This window comes from Balaenoptera acutorostrata, chromosome 4 (assembly GCF_949987535.1).
Source record: "Balaenoptera acutorostrata chromosome 4, mBalAcu1.1, whole genome shotgun sequence".
Taxonomy (NCBI): Eukaryota; Metazoa; Chordata; class Mammalia; order Artiodactyla; family Balaenopteridae; genus Balaenoptera; species Balaenoptera acutorostrata.
Window position 1 is genome coordinate 13,444,709 of NC_080067.1, and position 22,125 is coordinate 13,466,833.

Here is a 22,125-nt window from a genome sequence, read left to right on the forward strand (position 1 = left end):
GTCATGGAAATGTAGATCTAGAAAGAATACTGCAACATGATAATAACACCAGCACATATTTTGTAAGTTCCAGACACCCTGCCAAGTGCGTATCATGAATTATCTCATTTAATCTTCACTGAATGCTACCGGGTAAGTACCATTATCACCTTCATTTTTTTTTAGGTGAGAAAGCTGAGGCGCACAGAGATTAAGTCACTTGTCCAAGGCTACACAGCTAAAGGAAATTAGGAACTTTCTCATCTGACTTCTCCATTTTGCCAGTGGAGAAACTGTACCACCTTGGAGCAGGGTCCTGTCCAAGGTCACAACCAATTGCTATGAGCTGGGTTGGCACTAGAACCCAGATTTCAGTTCCCACCATGCTCCCTCCTGGCCATGTTTAATCATGTATTAATGTCTCACCTCTAGCTGCTCTGTGTATAGCTGGGTGCTAAGGAGGCATTGTGAGAGGCGAGTCTGGGGGAAATGCCATGAGGGGCTTACCACGTACCTGTTTTCCTTCCATTACTCCTCTCATCTCCTTGAATGTTGAGGTGAATTCTCCAATGAAGTCATGTTTGCCATTGGAGTCCCAGTCCCATACTATGCACTGCAAGAGAAAATAAGTATTTTTTTTTAACTTAAGAATTTTTTTTTAAACTTAAGAATTCATCCACAGCAGCTGAAGGCAATGCAAACTTTATGAGGAAGACTTGATGAAGTACAGTTGGTCTGGATCAAAAGTCTAGGATGACAGCATGTGGGAAGAGGTATCCCTTTGGTTTCCATTGGTTTTACTTAGCCTTTTTGTCATGATCTTCAAGCAGCCCTGTGATGCAGCAGTGACTAATAATTTGCCCATTTTTCAGATAAGGCCAGTAAGACCAAAAGGAGATAAGTCACTTGCCAAAGGGACCATCCAGTGAATGAAAAACCTGGGATTTGAAGGCAGGTATCCTGACTAATTCCAGTGCTGTTTTTCCCACAGCAGAGAGCCTCTGTGGTTTACAGCTGGAATCAGGTGCCTGAGTCCATGCCTGTAGCTTCCACAGTGGCAGCTTATGTTTAATGATTTGATCATATGAGTCACATTTTCTTTTTTTTTTCTGAAGGCAAAATAGCGATGCTAACAAAAACAAGTAAGAGGGCAAAAAGTGAGATCTTTAATTGTACCCACACGAAAAATGGGTGAAAAACAGTGAGAGGTGAGTTACACTGGTAAAAAGCAGGCATCCATCACACCTAGGATGCAACCTTCCAACAAGAGAGCTCCATCTAACAGCACTAAGGCTAACTTCTGGACTTGCAAGTAACACTTTGCAGAGTGATGCAGATTAAATCAGTAGCCATCCCTCTGCTTGGTCTCACATCTTTAGATGAAGAGGGAGTCCCCATTTTTTCTAGGGTGGAGGTTGGACTAGGGTTTCAAGCACATCAGATATCACTTCTACATCTTAAACCAGGGATCTGCAGCCAGGAACCCCAGAACTCAGATAAGATCGAGGCAGCAAGGAGACATTTACTCAGAGGTTTTCCCTGGAATATTGGGGTTCAAGGGGCAGCCTTGTTCTTTCTTGGGATGAAGACCCCACTGGCCAGTCCCTCCTGGAAAACCTGGTTTATAAATCTATTTTCTGACCTGTGGGATACTGCACAGGCCTAAAATGAAATATGCCCCAAATGAAACATAATCCCCCCCCCCAAACTTATTCCTACTCATTTATATTCTGTCACAGTGGATTGTATCAACATCCACCCAGTGGGAAACATCACTCAGGATGTGCACTGTGAACATCACACTGTCAAACACTTGTCTACTGATCTCAGTTACTCACAACAGGGGTTTTTCTCTCTATTTGCCAGCCCCTCCTTACTGACCCTGACACTCACACAGTCATTACCTGGAGCCAGAAGCAAAAGAAAGCTTGCCCAGCCTGGGCACAGAAAGAGAAGGAAGTGTGTTTCTGGGACCTTGCCTCTCAGGCTCTTAACTGTGCCCAGTAGTGAACACAGCCCTGGGACACCTGAGTCTGACACTTAGATACTCAGTCTTCTATCTTGGGGGGAAGCAGATAAAAAGGCAAAGGGGCCAAAGCAGTCTTTTCAACACTCCCTTGTGTTTTACTGTGTTTCTTTTAATCTCTTCGTTAGAATATAGGAAAAGCAAGAGGGAATGTATGTAGTACTTTGGTTTGTCACCAAACCTCAAGCAAAACCACCTATCTGCCATCTCTGGCTTCTCTTAGATTTCCCATCACACTTCAGTTAGTTACTGCCCTCCTACCACCTGCCACCATAACACTCAGGACGTTTGCTCTCTCTGGGACAGAAACCCCCTGGGCTGGATGATGAGTCAGGCCCAACAGGGCTCCAGGCCTGGCCTCCTGGGGGGTGGGCACCGCTGTTTACATGGGCCCTGCTTCTTCAATCAGTGGCATTTCTCATCATGGCAGTTGCAGAATTCTGTTTCGACCTTTCTCAGAGGGGTCCCAGAGGAAAGAAGACACAGTGAGGCAGAAAAATAAAACCACAGTCTTTCTCTCCCTGCCATGAAGCTGGCTTATGACAGCTCTGATACAGCTGACAGAGGAACATGTTATGGTGAAAAGTAAACAGATCAACTGCCCTGCAGAAAAGCTGAGACAGAGGCAGGTTCTTGGTGTGAATCAATAAGGAAACTTTGACAGATTGGTGACAGAGCGGCAGCTCAAAACCATCTACAAGTCAGGAGGCCTTCCTCATTCCTACAGCTCACAGTGTAGTTTAGGTATATCATCTTAAAATGTCTGAGCTCGACAGATGGTCTTGTCAACTCCCTCATTTTACAGAGAAGGAAATTAATGGAAGAGAAAGGAAGTGACTCCTGCAAGTTCACCCAGTGCAGGGCTGAGACGAAAGTCCAGGCTTCCTGCCTACCTAATTCCCCCCGCCAACCACAAAACAGCAAATTATAATAATTACAACATATATAGTACTTACTATGTACCAGAAACTGTTCTGAACACTTTACATATGTAAATTCACTTAATACCCAGAACAATTTTTCATTATGCTCATTTTACAGATGAGGAAACTGAGACACAGAGAGGTAAAGTAAGTTTTCCAACACCACACAGTTAACAATAGGTAATCTTTGAACTAAAAGAAGTTAAACTTTGGAGCTTGTCCTAAATGATCATCTCTTATGAACCCAGGCCATTTGTGTTTATGGTCTCTAATCCTGTATGATAACCCTGAAATGACAATATTATTATCACCATTCACAGGTATCAGTCACAGGCTTAGAGAGGTCAAGTGACTTGACTAGACATCTAGAAAGTGACAAAGATGGATTTTATTTCTTTTCCTTGTCTAATTGCTCTGACTAGGACTTTCAGCACTATGTTGAAAAGAAGTGGCAAGAGAGGGCATTCTTGTCTATTCCTAATCTTAGAGAAAAAGCTTTAACATTTTCACCATTGAGTAATATATTAGCTGTGGACTTGTCATATATGGCCTTTATTATGTTGAGGTAATTCCTAGTTTGTTGAGCATTTTTATCATGAAAAAGTGTTGAATTTTGTCAACACAGAATTGCTAAAGCAATCTTGAGAAAAAGAACAAAGCTGAAGACATCACTTCAAAATATATTACAAAGCCACAGGAATTAAAACATCATGGTACTCCCATAAAGACAGATCTATAGGTCAATGGAACAGAATAGATAGCCCAGAAATAACCATACATATATGGTCAATTGATATTTGACAAGGGTGCCAAGAATACACAATGGGGAAAAGGGAGTCTCTTCAACAAATGATGTTGGGAAAATTGAATACCCACACGCAAAAAAATGAAATTGGATCCCTACCTTACACCATACACAAAAATCTACTCAAAATGGATAGAAGACTTAAACATAAGACTTGAAACTGTAAAACTGTTAGAAAAAAAACACAGGGGAAAATATTCTTGACATTCATCTTGGCGATGATTTCTTGGATATGATACTAAAAACACAAGCAACAAAAGCAAAAATAGACAGGTGGGACTATATCAAACTCCTACAGGAGCTATAAAAATCTGCTGCACAGCAAAGGAAACCATCAATAAAGTGAAAAGGCATCCTACAGAATGGGAGAAAATATTTGCAAACTGTATATCTGATAAGGGATTAATTTTCAAAATGTATAAGGAACTCTTACAACTCAATAGCAAAAAACCCCCCAATAACCTGATTAAAAAATGGTCAAAGGACTTGAACAGATGTTTCTCCAAAAAAGATATACAAATGGCCAACAGGTATATGAAAAGATGCTCAACATCATTAATTATCAGGAAATGCAAATCAGAATGACAATGAGATATCACCTCATATCTATTAGGATGACAATTATTAAAAAAACACAAAAGATAACAATTGTTGGCAAAGATATGGAGAAATTGGAGCCCTTGTAACTGTTGGTGGGAATATAAAACAGTGCAGCAGCTATGGAAAACAGTATAGTGGTTTCTCAAAAAATTAAAAATAGAACTACTATATGATCCAGCAATCTCATTTTTGGGTATACATCCAAAGAACTGAAGTCAGGATATTGAAGAGATATCTTCATTCCCATGCTAACCTCAGCAGCATTATTCACGGTAGCCAAGATATGAAAATAACCCAAGTGTATGACTAAAGAAAATGTGGTATATACATACAATAGAATATTATTCAGCCTTAAAGAAGAAAATCTTGCCATTTGTGACTTGGATGGACATTATGCTAACTGAAATAAGCCAGTCACTGATGGACAACTAGTGCCTGATTCCACTTTTATGAGGCATGTATAACAGTCAAACTCATAGAGGCAGAGAATACAATAGAGGTTTGCTGAGGGGTGGGGGCATTGGGGTCTTATTGTTCAATGGGTGTAAGGTTTCAGTCACGCAAGATGAGTAAGTTCTAGAGACCTGGTGTACAACATTGTGCCTATAGTTTGTAATATGGTGTTGTGCACTTCAAAACTTGTTAAGAGTGTAGATCTCATGTTATGTGTTTTTATCGCAAAACAAGTCAAAAGGACATAAGGAAATGTTGGGACGTGTGGGATCTGTCTGTTACCTTGATTCTGGTGATGGTTTCACAGGTTCAAACTCATATGCATATGAGTCTGCATATGTTTGCATATGTCCAAACTCATCAAATTATATGCATTAAATATGTACAATTCTTTATGTATCAATTAAATAAAGCTGTTAAGGAATCTCAAAGTAAAGGAGATTTCCTTAATAATCTGGGTAGGTCTGACACAATCCTTTGAAAGCCTTAAGAGCAGAATGAGGCTTCCCTGAGGAAGGAGAAATTTTGCCTTTGTGCCATAACTTAACTTCAGTTAGCCTGAGAGTTCCAGCCTGCCTTTCCTGAGTGTATGCTCTAGGGATTTCAGACTTGTCCAGCCAGCCCGCACAACAGCATAAGCCAATTCCTTGCAATAAATCTCTTAATGTCTATCTTCCACTGGTTCTGTTTCTCTGGTTAACCCTGGCTGACGCACCTTCCCTCATCTTCTCCCTTGGCATTCATACCTTCATATTAAGAAGTGAGTTTTCAGTGACAATCGGTCTTCTCATACTGATATGCCAAAGTTTATTGAACACTTACTTTGTCCCGGGCATTGTTCTAAGCCCTTGACATGCTCTGATAGTTAATCTTCACAGCAACCCCATCAGTGGGACACTATTATTGTCATCTCCACTTTACAGATGAGGAAACTGAGACACAGAGAGGTGAATGATCTCCTGCTATTATGGAATATTTGGGGTTTTAAAGTACAATTGGCTTTAACATCAGAGTTCTTGGGATCTGAATGTGATCCAGGTCCTGGAAGGCCACGGTGAGCTACCCAAACTGTGGTTATAAAATTACATAACTGCGGCTCATCACTGCAGAATTCTCATATTTAAAGGAAATCTGTTCTTCCCTTGCCTTTTAAATTTTTATATATGTTTTAACATTGTAACCTGTCATTTGTCCAGGTGAAGTAGGGTTCACTGTCCACTTTCTCTTGGCTCCTTGGTTACACCATCCCCAAAGCTTCCATTGCAATCTGTTTACATCTGCTTTAATGTGTCTCCAGCTACATGGTCACCACTGGTCTTTATCCACTACTTGAAGGAAACTTCTGAGTACTCAGCTTTCTATCAGGGTTTAGCACAGTTCTTGGGCACAAGTAAGAACACAGATAAATCTGTGATGAGTCTTTCTCTTATCTGTGAAAAAGGTCTTTCTCCTTAAGTTGAGTGGATGGTAGTCCTCAGATTGGACCTGTTTCCACAGTGCAAAGGGAAGGTACTGCAATCAACTGGTTAATTTTTATTAAAGGAGATGATCAAACTGGGTAATATGTTTTGGTGGTGGTAGACATAGGCACAGGCAAAGGATTGTATGCATGGGATTATGGACACGGTTTAATGGTTGTAGACACAGGGGCCAGGGCCTGGGAAGCAGCAGGTTGAGTTCTGTCCTCGCTCTGTGGATAGCACTGTGAGACCTTAGGGTGTCTTCTCAGTATCTCTGTGCCTCAGTTTCCTTCTCTATGAAATGGGTGTCTGGGGAATGGGAGCTGGAGTGAGTGCTCTCTGAGGTCCTTTCAGATCCAGAATTCCCTAGTTACATGGCATTGCGTCTTTATTCCTTTTTCAACTTTCTGTTCCAAAGTCTGAGATAATTATATTAAAGCCATAAAATTCTTAATTATTTATCAATACCTGATTAATGTAACACTACTCCCTTTATTTTCTTTTTCTTTTTTTAAATTAATTTTCATTGGAGTATAGTTGCTTTAAAATGTTGTGTTAGTTTCTACTGTACAGCAAAGTGAATCAGCTATACATATACATATATCTCCTCTTTTTTTGGATTTCCTTCCCATTTAGGTCATCACAGAGCATTGAGTAGAGTTCCCTGAGTTATACATAGGTTCTAATTAGTTATCTATTTTATACACAGTATCAATAATGCATATATGTCAATCCCAATATCCCAATTCATCCCACCCACCCCTTCCCTCCTTGGTGTCCATACATTTGTTTTCTGTGTCTGTGTCTCTATTTCTGCTTTGCCAATAAGATCACCTATACCATTTTTCTAGATTCCACATATATGTGTTAATAAATGATATTTGGTTTTCTCTTTCTGACTTACTTCACTCCCCTGTATGACAGTCTCTAGGTCCATCCATGTCTCTACAAATGACCCAGTTTCATCCCTTTTTATGGCTGAGTAATATTCCATTGTATATATGTACCATATCCTCTTTATCCATTCCTCTGTTGATGGACATTTAGGTTGCTTCTGTGTCCTGGCTATTGTAAATAGTGCTGCAATGAACATTGGGATGCATGTGTCTTTTTGAACTATGGTTTTCTCAGGGTATATGCCCAGTAGTGCAATTGCTGGGTCATATGGTAGTTGTATTTTTAGTTTTTTAAGGAACCTCCATACTGTTCTCCATAGTGGCTGTATCAGTTTACATTCCCACCAACAGTGCAAGAGGGTTCCCTTTTCTTTACACCCTCTCCAGCATTTATTGTTCGTAGATTTTTTTAATGATGGCCATTTTGACTGGTGTGAGGTGATACCTCATTGTAGTTTTGATTTGCATTTCTCTAATAATTAATGATGTTGCATTTCTATTCACTACTCTCCCTATTAAAGGAGATAATAATAGTGATTTGCATTTCTCTAACAAGTAGTGATGTTGTTTAATCTTTTCATGTGTTTGTTGGCCATCTGTATGTCTTCTTTGGAGAAATGTCTATTTAGGTCTTCTGCCCATTTTTTGATTAGATTGTTTGTTTTTTGATATGGAGCTACATGAGCTGTTTGTATATTTTGGAGATTAATCCTTTGTCAGTTGTTTCATTTGCAAATATTTTCTCCCATTCTGAGGGTTGTCTTTTCTATGGTCACCTAATCTATGACAAAGGAGGCAAGACTATACAATGGAGACAAGACAGCCTCTTCAATAAGTGATGCTGGGAAACCTGTTCAGCTACATGTAAAAGAATGGAATTAGAACACTCCCTAACACCATACACGAAAAATAAACTCAAAATGGATTAAAGACCTGAATGTCAGGCCAGACACTATAAAACTCTTAGAAGAAAATATAGACAAAACACTCTTTGACATAAAATGCTGTGAGATCTTTTTTGACCCACCTCCTAGAGTAACGAAAATAAAAGCAAAAATAAACAAATGGGACCTAATTAAGCTTAAAGGCTTTTGCACAGCAAAGGAAACCATAAGCAAGACAAAAAGACAATTTCCTTTGTTTTCTTTCACTAGGTATATTTATACCCTTTGGACAACTGAAAGTCAATTGTTCATCTTCTCATGGTGATTCTCACAAGAGCACCATGAGATGGCAGGTCCATTTTCACAGATGGTGATCCTAAAATTCAATAGAGCAACTGAAGGTGGCTTATTCCCAAGCACAGAGCTATAAAGAGTTGAATTAGGCTGTGGACCTGGATTTATTTCTCCATACTCAGGACCCTTTTCATTATACCACATAGCTTCATAACATACTCATGCCATGTGCCTTTTCAATGGCAGACCTTTTTTCTTTTTCTTTTTTTTTAACTAACCAACTAAATCATGGATATCTGACCTCTCTCAGGGAAGAATATACTTATATACATCTTTAATGTTCTTTTTGATAATAAGCACTGTAAGATTGCCCAGAATGATTAATCTAGGTGGGGCCTTACTGGGCTCATTTAAAGGTAGAATTTTAAATTGAGACCATCAAAATTAAATGCTAACAGAATCAGTAATGTAGGAACCAAACTGTGTTCTCACGTCACTTAGTCTAGACCAGTCTCCTAACTGCAGCTTTTGGGAAATCAGGCAATGTTCTATCATTTTAAGGAGTTTTAGGCAAATACATAAAATTATATTTCAGGATAGCTATGATTAGGGATTTGGGACAATTTCATTCATAATTTAGTACTTGGAATGGCTTCTTTTTTGTTAAAATTTAATGACAACCCTTAACACAAAATCGGTTTAATGGTTTACACAGGACTGTAAACATCTAAAAAAGAGGATTAAATGTATATTTGCTTATCTGGTGGTTGTGACTTGAGCACAGGCAGACCTTGGTAGGGTGTGTCCATGGGAAGAGGGTCCACGCCCCTTTGATTATTTTCTCATCACTTGATTGCTTTTACTCACTGCAGACTTGGCAATAACCTTTGGACATCAACGCAGCTACTTGGATGGGAATTAAAAGTAGCTCCCCCATTTGTAACATGAACACTCTGATTTGGACCCCTGAGGTTTGGCAGAGCAGGATGTCACAGGGAGTGAAGACAGAAATCTTCACAGTAGAGCAGGGACGAAGCTGGACCCTGAGAGATGGGCATATGCAGCATCCAGATGGAGGGGAGAGTTTCTCAAATAAACAAAATGTAGGTACAGCTCCAGAAATGGTGGGCAGGGCTGGGGCCTCAGCCATGTGCATCTCTGGCAGTCATCTTTGCTGGGCTGGTGGGCAGGACTAGCGGACGTCTTTCTGTATGACAGTCTGAGTATCTTCTGGGGACTCAACCTAAGGTGAGGAGAGAGTGGGACAACAAGATGGGCCCAAGAACAAAGAACTGCATCTTAGAGGAGTGGGGCAAGGCTGAGTAGAGTCTGGTGACAATCGCTCAGAATTTTCTACAGGTCTGACCCCTATGGATTCATGTCTGAGTTCTGAGGAGTGAGCTGTAAGTAGAAAAGTAGCTTGAAAGAGAAGTTTTCACAAAATAGCAGGGTCTTATGTAGGTCAGGAGAACAGAGGGGTTAGATGCACTAAGAGGCCCAGATTTGAGCATCCCGAGGGCTCAGTGTTTCTCCATGCAGGGAGGTGTTGCTGGGGGCTGAGGGCAGAAGGATGGCAGCGGTGGCAGCAGCAGCAGCAGCAGACATGTCTGGAAGCTTAGAGGGCACAGCCTTGACATCCATACACTCAGGCGCCCATTCACCAAGGCAGCAGCAGCAGTGGAGAGAAAATGGTGCTGAAATCTTTTGTATCTGTGGAAGGTGACTCCCCTTGGCCTGGGGGTTAATACTTCACATGAGCTTCTGATACAATGAGAGTGGGGAAGGGTCTTCAGTGGACTTCAGGGGAGGCAGAAGCAGGAGGCGATGCACAGGAAGAGGATGGGGGCATGGCCCACGCCAGAGGTATAGCTGAAATGACATGTGGGTGAGCATGTGCAAGAACCTGCTTGATATTTTCAAAGAAATAATTGAAAAGTGAACTTTAAAGTGGAGGGGAGGTCAGAGGTCCTGCTTTAGTTGATGGAGCAAGACCAAGTGAAATGTAGGCTCTACCACCAGTCTTTATTTTCAAATCCATACTAAACATTGGGTGCACCAGTTTGCCTTAACTCCAGGTGCAGACCCCTACCTGAGTCTGTGCATAGTCCTCCACCACCTGTTTTCCCTGCCCGTCCTGCCCTCACTCGCTGACTCCACCTCAAGAGGAAACATTGAGCGTCTGGGACATGCAGTCCAGCAGCAGTGAGGGGTGGGTGCTCTGTGCTCATCCTGGTGGTGCACCACCTTCATCATCAGCGCCCTATGTCCAGACTGATGGGGCTCCTTCTAATCCTGAAACTCAGACCAGGTGCTCAGTGGGAGAAGCATCCCAAAGCACGAGTTCCCCTTGCAGACTTGGGTCAGCGCCATTTACCTCAATCTGCTCCTTACATCTTTTTTTTTTCTAAATCATGGGGACTTTTTATTGTAAAAGGCAAACTGAAGTTTATTGAACATTTGTTCCTATATGCCTAATAATATGTTTTTTTTCATTTAATCAACTTTATTGAAGTATAAATCATATACACAATAAAATTTCATGATATTACCCACAAGCTTCTGGCTTGGGTGATGCAGTGTACCATTCACCTGGGTAGGAATCACAGGAAGAATAGGCTTGAGGCCCAAGGGATAGTTTAGTATTTGGTCATGTCGAATGTTGAATCCCACATTCTTGACCTCTAATAAACACCATGAATCTCCGGACTCATGACAGGTAATCATTGTTTCTTCTAGAAGAATGCCTGTGTCTTTATTCCTAAATGAGCCATGCTGCTCGTGGTTTATTGATTGCTGTAATTTGATGCCTGGAGGCAACCTCCATTGGTCCCTGAGGAGGAAAAGGCGCTTGAAGACCGGAAAAGAACAGATGACTTGATTCGTATGGCTTAATCAGTCTGAAAACCACAAACTGGCAACGTGGGGCTCGCAGCAGCCAGGAGGGAGCCCTGGTGCAGCCAGGCAGCTTGATTACAGTGTGTTTCTGACATAAGCTCATTTACTTGCTTCTCTTGTTTAATTATTGCCTATGGAACCATCATAGGTGTTCAAGACTTGGAGATTTTAAAACAAGGGAACAAAACAGATCCCAAAAGCATGGAGAAACGAGCCATTCCTAACCAATCGAATGAAATGATTTATGGAAAACAGATTTGTTGCTGCCACGCCCAAGCCAATTCTGGGAGTTTAAACTGGACTAACCCTCTATCCACAGACAGTATAAAATAACTGAGGCATCCCAGTCAGAGTCACAAACATTGTTCTGTATCCTCCTGCCTCATCACCACCACTGACTGGTCCCTGCTCCGTTCCCGCATTTACAATGTTTCTTTGGCTGGCTGGGGCATCCAGCTTATCCTTTGGGCACCAGGGGACCTTGCATGCTCATGCTCTTCAGGGCCTGGCTACTCCTTGGGACCCTCTCACCCATGTCTCTTGTGGGCAGACATCACCTCTGACCCTGGTCTGGATCCTGAGTCTTCATCCAGGAACCGGCTTCTGACTGAAGTCTTGTGTGGATTTACCCCAGCCACCCTTGAAACCAAGCTTCTGGTAGTCCAATACTTTTTATTAATTTCATTTAGTTCCTTGTGATGGGGTCCTTCTGTCACTCAGCTTTTCTACATAGAACCAGCCCTTCCTGGTCAATCTATATCTCCTTGAGCTATGCTGCCTACTTAGCGAGTGTGAGGAAGAGTCTGCAGTTCCTACATGAAACAAGAAAACTGAACAATGGTACTAAGTTGTTAGCCTAAAATTGCTACTGGCGAAACTCTCCTTGTCAGAGAGAATCATTTCTCCTCTTCTAAACAATAATTATTATAGACAGACTTTTGAGTCGAACACTTTCCTGCGAGATAGGAGGGCTTGGTTCTGAGTCATCCAGGAAGATATCCTATTCTTTTCATCCAGATGGAGTCAGACACACTTTTGCAAGATGGACAAGCAGAGAGCTGAGATTTTGACAGTATAAAGCAGGGGCACTGACCTAGCTTATCAGGCTTATTACCCAAGTAATTGAACCGTTCTTCTCATTCCATTTCTATCACTGTACAGAGCAATAGCTTGATTTGTCTCTGGGGAGATGACACAGACCTTCTTTACCCATGGATGGTGTAAACCCATCCATTCACTGATAGGAAGGCCCTCCTAGTAACAGGTTCATCAATAACTATTTTAAAAGCCAGCAAAAGTAGTGGAAAATAATTAGAATTTTTTTTCTGGCTTTCATAATAGTCAATGTATTTTCAATGGTGGTTTATGACAAATGGACCCAAGTTTCCATCTAAATTGCATTCTCCACATCAAGGTTATCGTTTTAAAGAGCAGAAATAAAAATCCATATGGTAGCAAAGCATTTTAAAAGTTCATTTCATAGAGCACCAGGTTTATCGGAGGTTAATAGAGTATTAATAAAAAATAAAAAAGGGCTGAATTCTCACATAAGCTTGGGTTACCCTGAGATAACAGAAGTTAAACGGTTTTCTCTATTGCAGACTTTGAAATGTCAACGTGAGGCCAACCAGCCATCAAGGGCACAAAATTTAAAGAGGCACTTTTTCTTAGGGCACCACAAGCACAGGGTTGCCACTTGCGTAAAGCTGAGAGTGACAGCTTCCTTAAATTTTGCGCCAATACTCCTTTTGCCTTCCCCTACTCCAGGTCCTGCTAATGTGTATTGTGAATAATTTCCAAGATTAGGGCATAATACACAGTATATAATACACAGCTTACTTGGGCAAGGAATTTGGCTGTATATTTGTAGAGTGAGTGGAAAAGAAGGATGTCCTAGGCAGGTGGACAGTACATTCTGGAGAAGCTGTGCTTGGATGCAAATTCTTTCGCCTGAATCCATCTTATTTTTCTGTTTTGGCAAGTTTTATGGTGAGCTCACATTTTCCTTAAGCTCTGTGTCAGCGATACAAAAATCCCTGTTTCCTTATGATCAGCATTTATCAGGGGAGTTTTTTAAAAACTACAAAACAAAATATGTTTGTTCCTCCTTTATTGATGGATTCATTGCCTGTATCAGTATGAATGATGCCTTGGCAAAAATGGGAGCAGAATGGCCCATTATGCTAAGGGATATAAATTATCTTTGATGGAGAAGATCCCTGTTCATCAATACTGATGTAGCTGTGTCATCAATTTAATAGCTGAACACTAAGGACCATTAAACCTAGCACTGTTTGCCATACCATTATTTATAATAGTGCCCAAGAGTAACATGTAATTAACTCCATGACTGACTGACAAAGCAAACTGCAGGGTGATCAATCATATTGTACAAACACTTGTCACCAGGCTACATGTGGGATGAGAAGGTTGACTTGTGATGTTTCAGTGCTACTCTTTCTAGACTGTTGCTCTGGGCTGGTGTGAGGTCCACCACTGATGGGGACTTTATTCTCAGATCCAGATTTAAAGTTGGTGGCTGTACCTTGATATTCAGTCTCATCTTGCCATCTAGCTTGATCTTTGGGAGGGTGACCAGTATGAAGAATCTGTCAGTTCCTCTTTATCTAGAATGGCTTCCTCTTTTTAGTTCCCCCCAGACTCATGATTTTTTCCTTTGCCTAGTCCCTGCTTTCACTAAGTTTTCCTACTGCCACTTGCCTTTAAAGCAATCAATTTCCCCTCTTCTTCAGGTTTCCCCTCACTGCAGCTATTTTGTAACTTGTCCTCCTCTTTGAGCTGATCAGGAATGACTTCACCACAAGCAAGGGGAGATGAGGCACGGTCAGATTTTCCCTCTCATGCAGGGACTGTTTTGTAAAGTTTACGGTCACCCCACAGGGTTAGCCTTCTGCCTGTGACAGCTACTTGTAACTTCAGAAACTCCAGGTCCCGTGTGGCCAAAAGGAAGACTGAGACTGTTATGGAGATTCATTCCAGAGAGAAAAATGGCTGATGGAAAGATATGTCTCCCCCATCAGCATGAGTTTCTTCTGTGTGAATACTGAGACAAATATGCAAGAGTCTAACATGGCTGCCTGTAGAAATTGGACCCTGTTCTTAGGTGGGGTCTTCCCTGAAATGGGGAGGCATTATTTCAAGTATTAATCATAGAGGAAGAGTAAGGTCCTTAGGGTGGAGAAAGAGAGAATTGTGTACCTCTGTCTTGGTATCTCTTTCTTAGGTCTAGACCAGGATGCCAAATACCTGGCACATGCATAATCATTCCCCCACTACTTCTAAAATTAGAAATGAAAAAGGAGAAGTTACAACAGACACCACAGAAATACAAAGCGTCCTAAAAGACTATTACAAGCAACTCTATGCCAATAAAATGGACAACCCGGAAGAAATGTTCAAATTCTTAGAAACGTATAACCTCCCAAGACTGAACCAGGAAGAAACAGAAAATATGAACAGACTAATCACAATTAATGAAATTGAAACTGTGATTAAAAATCTTCCAACAAACAGAAGTCCAGGACCAGATGGTGTCCAGGTGAATTATATCAAACTCTTAGAGAAGAGCTAACATCCAACCTTCTGAAACTCTTACAAAAACTTGCAGATGAAGGAACACTCCCAAACACATTCTATGAGGCCACCATCACCCTGATGCCAAAACCAGACAAAGATACTACAAAAAAAGAAAATTACAGACCAATATCACTGATGAATATAGATGCATAAATCCTCAACAAAATACTAGCAAACAGAATCCAACAACACATTAAAAGGATCATACACCATGATCAAGTGGGATTTATCCCAGGGATGCAAGGATTCTTCAATATATGGAAATCAAACAATGTGATACACCATTTTAAAACATTGAAGAATAAAAACCATATGATCATCTCAATAGATGCCGAGAAAGCTTTTGACAAAATTCAACACTCATTTATGATAAAAGCCCTGCAGAAAGTAGGCATAGAGGGAAATTTACTCAACATAATAAAGGCCATATATGACAAACCCACAGCCAACATTGTCCTCAATGGTGAAAAAGTGAAACCATTTCCACTAAGATCAGGAACAAAACAAGGTTGCCCACTCTCACCACTATTATTCAACATAGTTTTGGAAGTGTTAGCCACAGCAATCAGAGAAGAAAAAGAAATAAAAGGAATCCAAATCGGAAAAGAAGAAGTAAAGCTGTCACTGTTTTCAGATGACATGATACTATACATAGATAATCCTAAAGATGCTGCCAGAAAACTACTAGAGGTAATCAGTGAATTTGGTAAAGTTGAAGGATACAAAATTAATGCACAGAAATCTCTTGCATTCCTGTACATTAATCATGAAAATTCTGAAAGAGAAATGAAGGAAACACTCCCATTTACCACTGAAACAAAAAGAATAAAATACCTAGGAATAAACCTACCTAGGGAGACAAAAGACCTGTATGCAAAAAAGTATAAGACACTGATGAAAGGAACTAAAGATGATACCAACAGATGGAGAGATATACCATGTTCTTGGATTGGAAGAATCAATATTGTGAAAATGACAATACTACCCAAAGCAATCTACAGATTCAATGCAATCCCTATCAAATTACCAATGGCATTTTTTACAGAACTAGAACAAAAAATCATAAAATTTGTATGGAGACACAAAAGACCCCAAATAGCCAAAGCAGTCTTGAGGGAAAAAAACGGAGCTGGAGGAATCAGACTCCCTGACTTCAGACTATACTACAAAGCTACAGTAATCAAGACAGTATGATAGTGGCACAAGAACAGATATATACATCAATGGATCAGGATAGAAAGCCCAGAGATAAACAGATGCACCTGTGGTCAACTAATCTATGACAAAGGAGACAAGGATATACAATGGAGAAAAGACAGTCTCTTCAATAAGAGGTGCTGGGAAAACTGGATAGCTACATGTAAAAGAATGAATTTAGAACACTCACTAACACCATACACAAAAATAAACTCAAAATGGATTAAAGACCTAAATGTAAGACCAGACACTATAAAACTCTTAGAGGAAAACATAGGAAGAACTCTCTTTGACACAAATCACAGCATAATTTTTTTTGATCCATGTCCTAGAGTAAATGGAAATGAAAACAAAAATAAACAAATGAGACATAATGAAAGTTAAAAGCTTTTGTGAAGCAAAGAAAACTACAAACATGACGAGAAGACAACCCTCAGAATGGGAGAGAATATTTGCAAATGAATCAATGGACAAAGGATTAATCTCCAAAATATATAAACAGTTCATGCAGCTCAATATTAAAAAAACAAACAACCCAATCCAAAAATGGGCAGAAGACCTAAATAGACATTTCTCCAAATAAGACATAGAGATGGCCAAGAAGCACATGAAAAGCTGCTCAACATCACTACTTATTAGAGAAATGCAAGTCAAAACTACAATGAGGTATCACCTCACACCGGTTAGAATGGGCATCATCAGAAAATCTACAAACAACAAATGCTGGAGGGGGTGTGGAGAAAAGGGAACCCTCTTGCACTGTTGGTGAGAATGTAAATTGATACAGCCACTATGGAGAACAGTATAGAGGTTCCTTAAAAAACTAAAAATAGAAATACCATATCACCTAGCAATCCCACTACTGGGCATACACCCAGAGAAAACCATAATTCAAAAAGACACATGCAGGGAGGAGCTTCAAGATGTCGGAGGAGAAGTCGTGGAAATCACCTTTTCCCCCCAAAATACATCAGAAATACATCTACATGTGGAACAACTCCTACAAAACACCTACTGAATGCTGGCAGAAGACCTCATACTTCCCAAAAGGCAAGAAACTCCCCACGTACCTGGGTAGGGCAAAAGAAAAAACAAAAAACAGACACAAAAGAATAGGGACAGGACCTGCACCAGTGGGAGGGAGCTGTGAAGGAGGAAAGGTTTCCACACACTAGGAATGCCCTTCATGGGCGGAGACTGCGGGTGGCAGAGGGGGGAAGCTTTGGAGCCACAGAGGAGATCGCAGCAACAGGGGTATAGAAGGCAAAGCAGAGAGATTCCTGCACAGAGGATTAGTGCCTACCAGCACTCACCAGCCCAAGAGGCTTCTCTGCTCACCCACCGGGATGGTTGGGGGCTGGGGGTGAGGCTCGGGCTTCGGTTGGATCGCAGGGAGAGGACTGGTGTTGGCTGTGTGAACACAGCCTGAAGGGACTAGTGCACCACAGCTAACCGGGAGGGAGTCCAGGAAAGTCTGGAGCTGCCGAAGAGGCAAGAGACTTTTTCTTGCCTCTTTGTTTCCGGGTGCGCGAGAGGAGGGCATTAAGAGCACCACTTAAAGGAGCTCCAGAGACGGGTGCGAACCGCAGCTATCAGCACGGACCCCAGAGACGAGCATGAGATGCTAAGGGTGCTGCTGCAGCCACCAAGAAACCTGTGTGCAATCACAGGTCACTATCCACACCTCTCCTCCCGGGAGCCTGTGCAGCCCACTACTGCCAGGGTCCCGAAGTGCAGGGACAACTTCCCTGGGAGAATGTACAGTGCGCCTCACGCTGGTGCAATGTCACGCAGGCCTCTGCCGCTGCAGGCTCGCCCCGCATCGGTACCCCTTCCTTCCCCCGGCCTGAAAGAGCCAGAGCCCCTGAATAAGCTGCTCCTTTAACACCATCCTGTCTGAGCAAAGAACTGACGCCCTCAGGCAACCTACACGCAGAGGTGGATCCAAATCGAAAGCTGAACCCCGGGAGCTGTGCGAACAAAGAAGAGAAAGAGAAATTTCTCCCAGCAGCCTCAGGAGCAGCGGATTAAATCTCTACAAGCAACGTGATGTACCATGCATCTGTGGAATACCTGAATAGACAACAAATCATCTCAAGCAGAGGAGGTGGATTTTGGGAGCAACGATATATATATATATATTTTTTCCCTTTTTCTCTTTTTGTGAGTGTGTATGTGTATGCTTCTGTGTGTGATTTTGCCAGTATAGCTTTGTTTTTACCATTTGCCCTAGGGTTCTGTCTGTCCATTGTTTGTTTGTTTTTTTTTTTTTACTTAAAATTTTTTTTACCTTAATAATTACTTTTTATTTTTATAACTATATTTTATTTTATTTTACTTTATTTTATTTCATCTTCTTCTTTCTTTCTTTCTTTCTTTCCTCTCTTTTATTCTGAGCCCTGTGGAGGACAGGCTCTTGGTGCTATGGCCAGGCATCAGGGCTGTGCCACTGAGGTGGAAGAGCCAGTTTCAGGACACTGGTCCACAAGTGACCCCCCCAACTCCATGTAGTATCAAATGGTGAAAATCTCCAAGAGATCTCCACCTCAACACCAAAACCCAGCTCCTCTCAATGACCAGCAAGCTACAGTGCAGAACATCCTATGCCAAACAACTAGCAAGACAGGAACACAACACCATCCATTAGCACAGAGTCTGCTTAAAATCATAATAAGGCCACAGACACCTCAAAACACACCACCAGACGTGGACCTGCCCACCAGAAAGACAAGATCCAGCCTTATCCACCAGAACACAGGCACTAGTCCCCTTCTCCAGGAAGCCTACACAACCCAGTGAACCAACCTTAGCCACTGGGGACAGACACCAAAAACAATGGAAAGTATGAACCTGCAGCCTGCAAAAATGAGAACCCAAACACAGTAAGTTAAGCAAAATGAGAAGACAGAGAAACACACAGCAGATGAAGGAGCAAGGCAAAAACCCACCACACCTAAAAAATGAAGAGGAAATAGGCAGTCGACCTGAAAAAGAATTCAGAATAATGATAGTACAGATGATCCAAAATCTTGGAAGTAAAATGGAGAAAATACAAGAAACGTTTAAAAAGGACCTAGAAGAACTAAAGAGCAAACAAACAGTGATGAACAACACAATAAATGCAATTAAAAATTCTCTAGAAGGGAGCAATAGCAGAATAACTGAGGGAGAAGAATGGATAAGTGACCTGGAAGATAAAATAGTGGAAATAACTATTGCACAGCAGAATAAAGAAAAAAGAATGAAAATAATTGAGGACAGTCTCAGAGACCTCTGGGAAAACATTAAAAGCACCAACATTTGAATTTTAGGGGTCCCAGTAGAAGAGAAAAAGAAAGGGACTGAGAAACTATTTGAAGAGATTATAGTTGAAAATTTCCCTAATATGGGAAAGGAAATAGTTAATCAAGTCCAGGAAGCACAGAGAGTCCCATACAAGATAAACGCAGGGAGAAACACGCCAAGACACATATTAATCAAACTATCAAAAATTAAATACAAAGAACAAATATTAAAAGCAGCAAGAGAAAAACAACAAATAACACATAAAGGAATCTCCATAAGGTTAACAGCTGAACTTTCAGCAGAAACTCTGCAAGCCAGAAGGGAGTGGCAGGACATATTTAAAGTGATGAAGGAGAAAAACCTACAACCAAGATTACTCTACCCAGCAAGGATCTCATTCAGATGTGAGGGAGAAATTAAAAGCTTTACAGACAAGCAAAAGCTAAGAGAATTCAACACCAGCAAACCAGCTTTACAGCAAATGTTAAAGGAACTTCTCTAGGCAGGAAACACAAGAGAAGGAAAAGACCTACAATAACAAACCCAAAACAATTAAGAAAATGGGAATAGGAACATACATATCGATAATTACCTTAAACGTGAATGGATTAAATGCTCCAACCAAAAGACACAGACTGGCTGAATGGATACAAAAACAAGATCTGTATATATGTTGTCTACAAGATACCTACTTCAGACCTAGGGACACATACAGACTGAAAGTGAGGGGATACTAAAAGATATTCCATGCAAATGGAAATCAAAAGAAAGCTGGAGTAGCAATTCTCACATCAGACAAAATAAACTTTAAAACAAAGACTATTACAAGAGACAAAGAAGGACACTACATAACGATCAAGGGATCAATCTAAGAAGAAGATATAACAATTGTAAATATTTAGGCACCCAACAGAAGAGCACCTCAATACATAAGGCAAATACTAACAGCCATAAAAGGGGAAATCAACAGTAACACAATCATAGTAGGTGACTGTAACACCCCACTTTCACCAATGGACAGATCATCCAAAATGAAAATAAATAAGGAAACACAAGCTTTAAATGATACATTAAACAAGATGGACTTAATTGATATTTATAGGACATTCCATCCAAAAACAACAGAATACACATTTGTCTCAAGTGCCCATGGAATGTTCTCCAGGATAGATCATATCTTGGGTCACAAATCAAGCCTTGGTCAATTTAAGAAAATTGAAATCGTATCAAGTATCTTTTCCGACCACAATGCTATGAGAATAGATATCAATTACAGGAAAAAATCTGTAAGAAATACAAACACATGGAGGCTAAACAACACACTACTTAATAACAAAGAGATCACTGAAGAAATCAAAGAGGAAATCAAAAAATACCTAGAAACAAATGACAATAAAAACACAATGACCAAAAACCTATGGGATGCAGGAAAAGCACTTCTAACAAGGAAGTTTATGGCTATACAAGCCTACATTAAGAAACAAGAAACATCTCAAATAAACAACCAAACCTTACACCTAAAGCAATTAGAGAAAGAAGAACAAAAAACCCCCCAAAGTTAGCAGAAGGAAAGAAATCATAAAGATCAGATCAAAAGTAAATGAAAAAGAAATGAGGGAAATGATAGCAAAGATTAATAAAACGAAAAGCTGGTTCTTTGAGGAGATAAACAAAATTGATAAACCATTGGCCAGACTTATCAAGAAAAAAAGGGAGAAGACTCAAATCAATAGAATTAGAAATGAAAAAGGAGAAGTACCAACTGACACTTCAGAAATACAAGGGATCATGAGAGATTACTACAAGCAACTCTATGCCAATAAAATGGACAACCTGGAAGAAATGGACAAATTCTTAGAACGCACAACCTTCCGACACTGAACCAGGAAGAAATAGAAAATATGAACAGACCAATCACAAACCCTGAAATTGAAAGTGTGATTTAAAATCTTCCAACAAACAAAAGCCCAGGACCAGATGGCTTCACAGGCGAATTCTATCCGACATTTAGAGAAGAGCTAACACCTATCCTTCTCAAACTCTTCCAAAATATACCAGAGGAAGAAACACTCCCAAACACATTCTCTGAGGCCACCATCACTCTGATACCAAAACCAGAGAAAGATGTCGCAAAGAAAGAGAACTACAGGCCAATATCACTGATGAACATAGATGCAAAAATCCTCAACAAAATACTAGCACACAGAATCCAACAGAACATTGAAAGGATCATCCACTATGATCAAGTGGGGTTTATCTCAGGAATGCAAGGATTCTTCAATATATGCAAATTAATCAACGTGATACACCATATTAACAAATTGAAGGAGAAAAAACATATGATCATCTCAATAGATGCAGAGAAAGCTTTTGACAGTATTCAACACTCACTTATGATAAAAATCCTCCAGAAAGTAGTCATAGAGGGAACGTTCCTCAACATAGTGAAGGCCATATATGACAAACCCACACCCAACATCATCCTCAATGGTGAAAAACTGAAACCATTTCCACTAAGATCAGGAACAAGACAAGGTTGCCCACTCTCACCACTATTATTCAACATAGTTTTGGAAGTTTTAGCCATAGCAAACAGAGAAGAAAAAGAAATAAAAGGAATCCACATTGGAAAAGAAGAAGCAGAGCTGTCACTGCTTGCAGATGACATGATACTATACATAGAGAATCCTGAAGATGCCACCAGAAAACTACTAGAGCTAATCAATGAATTTGGTAAAGTAGCAGGATACAAAATTAATACACAGAAATCTCTTGCATTCCTATACACTAATGATGAAAAATATGAAAGTGAAATTAAGAAAACACTCCCA

The 22,125-nt window shown here is 40.6% G+C and overlaps 1 protein-coding gene across 3 annotated transcripts in view; it reads right to left on the reverse strand.

Moving 5' to 3' along the window:
• CPNE4 (copine 4) overlaps nucleotides 1-22,125 on the reverse strand; it is a 630,288-nt gene that overhangs the window by 42,622 nt on the left and 565,541 nt on the right. For all 3 annotated transcript variants that reach the window (XM_057546089.1, XM_057546087.1, XM_057546088.1), the window contains one exon: nucleotides 494-592. In XM_057546089.1, coding sequence (XP_057402072.1) covers nucleotides 494-592 — 99 coding nt within the window. The remainder of the gene's footprint in view (nucleotides 1-493; nucleotides 593-22,125) is intronic.